Genomic DNA, 7,345 nt, shown 5'->3' on the forward strand with positions numbered 1-7,345 from the left:
TTCTTCTTGTTTCTTTTGATGTTCTTGTATTGCTGCCATCAAGTCTGCCAGGCTGTGGTTTGATTTGCCGCTTCTCGTTTCCATTTTTTTTTGCTCTCCCACTCCTGACACCAATTTCTTACGTCTCTGTATGTTTGCTTGTTAATTCTTACAAGATACAAGTCCTTTCTTTATAAAACCTGTTTATTCTTCCTCAATACAACTTTGAATGTACTTAATTTTCACAGTTACACACACTATAGTTCACAACAATTCACTCACTTATTATCGTACTTAGACTTAATTGTCCGTCCCCGCAAACTATAGTTCCGATCTCTGTGTCTGCTTCGTCTCCACTACGTCTCTGTCTTTGTCTCCACTATTGCTTCGACTCCGTCTGTCTCTCTCACTGTCTAGCGCACTTATATATACGATAATACTGCCTGTTCTAGAAACTTCTAAGACTCCCAACACGTGCTACCAGCGTCAGTTGATGCAACGCTGTCATAACACACTAGCGAATCTTCTAGAATACTCGTCACGTGACCCCTACTGTCGTAACATTATATTTACTTTGAAAAAGTAAAAAATTACATATTGTATCTTAATTCACAGCAAGATAAAACTAAATACTAGCTACAATGCTTTCTAAAAATAACAGTTAAGTTTAGCTAAACCATGATTATGCAGCACTGTTCATTGATTTGATTATACCTGAAAATGGTTTGAATGTCCAGTTGGGATTTCTTGTTATTTCTAATAGGGATGCATGTTACATGGTAGTGATTTCTCCATTTCTACTTCTGTTTTCTGACCCTTCTTTCTCCAAGGTGAATGTATTTCTATATTTTATTTCTGAATGAATACTTCTCATTTTATCCATTATTTCAACAGTTAAGAAAATAATAACATTCAAAATGATGCACTGCATTAAAAACTGCAAACCTGTGATGAAAAACATTTTAATTATCAAAATAAGCCTTAAGAACTACAACAATAATGTTGCATATATTAAGAAGATCACCAGAGAACAGGCTGTAACGTAGTATTTTTTTATTTCAACAGTAGTAAAATAATGTTGAATTATACAAGTAAAATAGAAAATTGTAATTTTTCAATTTTTACAGGACCTTAGCAACTGTGAATTTATAATATGTATACTAGAAAAATATGGAATATTACTGTTAGGAAAGGGTAGGCTGTATATTGGAAAAGAAAGAAAATTGTCTTACCAAAAACATTTGAATTAATATTGTGATTAATTATTTTAACTTCTATATCTAAATAATGTGTTTTTACTTCAGAAATTGACATGTTTTCAATTTCCAATTCTACTGGATAAATAATGTTAATAAAATTATTTATCTCAGGATTAATAATAAAGTTAATACTTATTAAGTCATCAATATATCTACAAGTTAAGGCAAAAATTTTTGGATTTATGATTTTTCCAATAAACTTCTTTTCATCAAAAATATAGATATAAATTAGTTATACATATAGAATAGTTCCTCCCATTGGAACTCCTATTACTTGTTTAAATACATGTTTATTGGAAAAAATAAAATTATTATAAATATAAAAATTTTATATATGTTTTATATTTTTGGAGGTGAAATTATCTGTGGCTCAGTGCAAACCACGTCAAACTGTTCAAATAACTTAGTATGTTTTGGATAGTATGCATCAGTCGTTCGTGATGGCCAAAAATTTACTATCCCTGCTGAAGAAGTGGTTGTTGGAGACATTGTGGAAGTGAAAGGTGGGGACAGGATTCCAGCAGATATGAGGGTGCTTTCAAGCCGAGGGTTTAAAGTGGATAATTCTTCTTTGACTGGAGAATCAGAGCCACAAACTAGATCTCCAGAAATGACTCATGAAAATCCACTAGAAACAAGAAACATTGCATTTTTCTCAACTAATTGTGTCGAGGGTAATGTACTGTCAAAGCTATATTTCAGAAATAAGAATATAGACTAAATAGTAAAAAACTAAGGATAAGTAGCTGTATATTTCAATTTTCAGCAGTTCAATAATTTATGATGTTTTGTAAATTATGTGTAACCTTTTACTGTAATATATCATTATATATTAGGTTATATAACTTTATATTAAATTAAGAAGTACTTTTGTATAATACAAATTCTAACAGTTGCAGATAGCCTAGTTGCTTTGCCCCATAAAATGCCAAACAACCACCAACAAATTCTAAGAACCTATGAGTGAAAGAAAAGGAGAATATAATTTAATGTTGCCCACACAACATCTGCCACATCCAGTCCAAACGAGGCCTTTCACCCAATACAAGAGTTGATCAAATTGGCTGGGATATCACAGTTATAGTTTTGGTATAGGTGCCATATATATATATCATGACCAACAACTGTTATGGTATGGATCAGATTAAGCAAATGAATTCTAATTATCATGATTTTCATTTAAGTCATTTAAAAATAATGTTTATGTTAAGAATTCATAAAACATTATTTTTAACACTGATTGAGTATTTATGTTTGTTTCTGTGTATTTATGTTTGTGGTAGTACTTATATCAAGAGGGTCTAAAGTGCACAATTTTGAAATCTGAGATAAAGATATAGGTAAAGTGTACAACATTTTCTTTTAACACAAGAAAATTGATTAACTGAAAACTATGCATTCACAACTACCATGAAAAGCATAATGTGACAATGTTATGACTGAAATAGTCATGATTTCACTTATTAATAGTATAGAATATATCTTTATGTAAGTATACTCGCTTAATATTTTTGCTATATTTTTCCATGCAGTTTTAGTATGTAGTTAATCATATTCATCTTGACTGAATGTCTCTCTGGTAAATATGTACAAATCTTTTTATTCAAATACAAGCTACTTACTGCAACCTTTGTTGTTACATCTTAGACTAGCTTGTACATGTTTCTGTATGGACTTTTTGGAAGGTATACTATTAAAATGGACAATACATAAACCTGTGAAGTTGGCTTAGCTTAAGATTGAAATATGTAACCTTTGGACTATTGGGGATACCCAAATTTCTTTTGTTGCCTCACAATATTTAGTTTAAGTATTTTCTCTTTTTATTTTTTTTTCTTGATTGCTATTTACTTTCTTCTTATTGACCTCTAGCAGCCAGACAATGCAAAAGTCTGAACATTTTTAATAACCTAACACCAATAAAGAACTTTATGTTTAAAACTGCACTTATATTTGCTTGTTTTCTTCTATTGTTCATGTTCAGTTTATTCTTCACTTAACAGTCCTGAACTTCCATTTAGCAGAAATTTTTATGCTGGATATCAATGTACTTGCTGCAACAGAACTTTTGTTGCAAAATTCAGAAAACAATAATTATAGTTGATAATTAATTTCATTAACTTATAAAGCATTTTTTATGCATGAACTAATTTCATTGTGTGATGGACTTAAGAAAATAAACAGGAAATAATTTTTTGTAACTAATGTGATAAAATGTTATGTGCAAGTCTCAGAGTGAGGTTATATGCTTTTGTATAAGAAAAAAAGAAAGAAATATTTTTCAAAAATTTTCAATTTTAAAAGATTTGTTTTCATTGTTTTAAAAAAAGTGCTGCAGTACATCAAGCATATTTTGTTCAGATAAATTATCTAGTATACTCCAGGAAAACACTGATCCACTTCTTTTTCTGGAGTTATCACTGATTTTACCCTGGGCAGAAAATGTTTTGCAAAGGATTTAATCCTTCATTTTGAAGTATCAAATTAAAAATTTTCATGAAATGATTAAATTCTGAAAATATACTGTATTGAAATCTGTTACACCATTTCAGCTTTTTCATATTTGTATATTTGATTAAAATGCTAACATAAATGTATTAATAAGAACACTAAGAATTTGTAAACAATAGATTTTGATAGTGCATTTTTTGTTTTGTTTTTAAGGAACGGGAACAGGAGTCGTAGTTAACACAGGAGACAGAACTGTAATGGGTCGAATTGCCAACCTAGCTTCTGGTCTTGAAATGGGAGACACTCCTATATCCAGAGAAATTGCTCACTTTATCCACATAATTACTGGAGTTGCAGTCTTTCTTGGTGTCAGCTTCTTCATTGTTGCTTTCATCCTTGGCTACTACTGGCTTGATGCTGTTATCTTCTTGATTGGCATCATTGTTGCTAATGTTCCTGAAGGCCTGCTTGCTACTGTAACTGTAAGTAGTTCATAAAGCTATTTTTTGTATGAAAATTGTGATTTATCTTAAGATAACCATGAATCACCTTTTTTGCTCTTAAACTCTTGTAAACTGATATACTTCCAAAAAAGTCATTATAACTGAATTTTTAAACTCTGTTTATAGTTTGAGGAATAGATTTTAAATAAAAATGCTTAATTCAAACTAAGTACTGAGGTTTAGCTTTGAATGGGGGGTAGACTCATTGGCTATATTAATAGTGCAGTCTGTAGTTATGGTTTGGTTAAAGGTTATTCTTGGAGCATAGTCACTCAAAGTGATAAATCTTACATATGATTTAGAAAGAAATAGAAAAATTAAATTTATTAATGGCTGACTTTGTGAGGTCTAGTTGGTACAAGCATTTAAAATTCCATGTGGTATGTGATTCTAGTTGATTATATGTGTCTGTTTATAGAACTATCAAAAAACGCTTTAATTTTTCTATTGTAGCAGGTTACTATGTTTGATTTGGCAAATTATTAAATTTTAAGATTTTTATATTGTCATATGACTATTCACTTGTTTTTGTAACCCAACTCTGTTGGTAAAAGCCTTAAACATTTTTTTTTAGATGATAACTCACCTCTTCACAAAGTTTAGCTTTAGCTATCTTGCTTGCACATCTGCCTTAGAGATTTGCATCCCACTAACCTTGAGGCAATTCCCACCTAATTTTATGTGATTTGTGCCACTGTATGATAACACCATCGTGCAACAAAAGCCCTCCACCAATAGGAGGGCAACACACCTCCATGGACAATAACTCCTCTTTGCATTTGTACTCATGAAACTTCATTATTTTCCTCAGCACTAAAGCACAGACATGTTTCAATTTGCTGAAATTTGCTTTCTTGCACATCTTCAACCATGGCATCTGGAAATTCATTAACTGTGGAAGATGTAACGGTTATATTTCAATTAGTTGTGGAATCCATCATGCAGCCTGGGCCTTCAGCTCCTTTTCCTTCTTCTGGTGATTCTTCCCTTCACTTGAAACAGATATAGAAGAGGATGGATTTGATTGCCTTTTTCCTCCTCCAGCTCGTGCCTAGAAATTAATGTGCCTATTGAGAAAAGTCTTCAAATTTCCTCTTTTTTCCAAGACTTAATTTCTCGGGTATGTTCTGTTCTTTCCATTTCTTAAAAAACTTCACAATCTCTAGTCCATGATTCTGATCCTCATGATTATTTTATATTTCTTCCCTCTCCTAGTATTGCAGTACATACAGATTCATTCCTTGATCAACTTTGTACCTGCAGTCTTATGCCTCACTCCCCTCATTTAGCTGATTCTTATGTTTTGGCATACAACCATTCCAATTTTCAATTTTTTGATTCCCAGTCTTTTGAATTACTCTTACCTGTTTAGGGAGTGTGCTCTTTTTTTCCCATCTCACTCTCCAGTGAGTGCCCAATTTTCTCATCTCCGTATCTTTCTCACTACCCTCCTTTGTTATCTCTCCTCTATACATTTCATGTCTGATAACTTTCAGGGAAAACTTGTTCCATTCATTTTTCCCCTTTTACTTGTTCCACCTCTTGTGCCTTTCCCTTCTGATCTGGTTCCAATATTGTTCGCACTTATTTGGTATGGATACTCTCCTCTCTCTCAAATCTGTTTCCTTACCTACTTTCTCTGTGACCTTCACCTTACCCTCTTTTTTTTGTCTTGAGGTCTTTGGTGGTGTTCCTGATTAATTAGAATCATGATCTGAAGCTGCTTGTTACTAATCCTCTGTCCTCTTTGGTTTCCCATCTGTCTCAACCTCACTCTGCTACATCTGTTCCTTGCCCTAGTCTATCTACCCATTTCCTTTTGTAGCACCTCATAGGGCAGCTCAACCTTGGTTTCCTCTGCTTCTTCGCCTCTCAACCAAACCCTCTTCTTCCCAACATGCCACTTCTCTTGTTTCAACCTTACAAGTCACTGTTTCATCAAGGTTTGACATCCCTACATCTTCATGTATGAGATTTTTATGGTCCATTATCTGTCGAGCCACACATTTCTTCTTATCAACTTTGCTACCTTACCCATTATCTCACCTCATACTTTCACCAACCTTTATAAGAAAATCCTTCAGGCTGGCATGTGAACTACACATTCATTGTTTGCTATCTTCACCATCTGGCTGTCTCATCTCTTGAGGGTTTTCAACTTCACTTGATCACTATCCTCCAATTTACCTACCATCTTTAAACAGGTGAGTTCAATTTCATTTCTTAACAATGTACTTTTAGTTCATAGGAACCTAGCAGGTGGTTAATAATTCCTACCAGGGTATACTTACCCAAAATCTGCATCAAGCCAGGATAACAGAAAGTGCTCGTATACCATCTGCTCTGGCTTTACATGTGCCTTCTGTGAGATGGGTTGTTCTGCCACAATGCTTTAGATATCTTCATAGTGTGTGTATAGATAGATATTCACTCAATAGTCCAATCCACACCATACCAATTCCATGGACCATCAATGAAAAAGCCAGCACCAGGGATGTGTTCTGCCCACTACTCCAGCTCATACTTGTTGGTTTTTAAAAATAGGGTTTTTTCAGTCACCCAATGCACTGTCTCTAGTAAAAGACCCTTCTGGACTGAAAGACAATTGGTATTCTGGGCAATTTCTCCAGGTCTTTCCCCACATGAATCCCCTCTCCCCTGTTGAGTTGAGAATGGGAGACCCTTGTGACTTACCACTTCCTGATTGGACGGTAATGCTGAGGCTAGAAATAGGAGTGCCAATACAGTGAGAAGTGGGGCAGTGGTGACACTGTTGGTGCAGTGCAGGTCACCCAACATATGAATCAGATACATCATACCTGCCAGCTGTGCCCTCCTCCTCCTCCAGTCTAACCCTGTTCAGTAGAGTTGAGGTGAGCACACACTGAATGGCAGTATGCTTTTCATGTAGCCTAAGCTTGTTCAGTTGAGGTGAGCACAGGCTAAATGACAGTGCCCTCCTCCTGCAGCCAATCTGTTCAGTAGAATTGAGGTGTTCACATGATAAATAAGGACTTATGCTGCATAAAACAGTGATCTCTTCCTGCAGATATAATAAATAGAAGCAATCAAACATATATTGACATCTGTATCACAAAATGGGTGAAAATGAATAACAGTGAGAAGAAACATAATAAATAAATAAATAAATAA

The 7,345-nt window shown here is 33.9% G+C and overlaps 1 protein-coding gene across 1 annotated transcript in view; it reads left to right on the top strand.

Annotated features, from left to right (window-relative positions):
• Positions 1-1,659: 1,659 nt before the first annotated feature.
• The window catches only part of LOC106473706 (sodium/potassium-transporting ATPase subunit alpha-like), a gene marked incomplete at its 5' end in the record, with an annotated part of 47,332 nt that continues 41,646 nt past the window's right edge, over positions 1,660-7,345 (top strand). The window contains 2 exons of the mRNA XM_013934385.2: positions 1,660-1,912; positions 3,903-4,171. Of these exons, the coding sequence (XP_013789839.1) occupies positions 1,660-1,912; positions 3,903-4,171 (522 nt within the window). The remainder of the gene's footprint in view (positions 1,913-3,902; positions 4,172-7,345) is intronic.

This window comes from Limulus polyphemus, unplaced genomic scaffold, assembly GCF_000517525.1.
Source record: "Limulus polyphemus unplaced genomic scaffold, Limulus_polyphemus-2.1.2 Scaffold6423, whole genome shotgun sequence".
Lineage (NCBI taxonomy): Eukaryota > Metazoa > Arthropoda > Merostomata > Xiphosura > Limulidae > Limulus > Limulus polyphemus.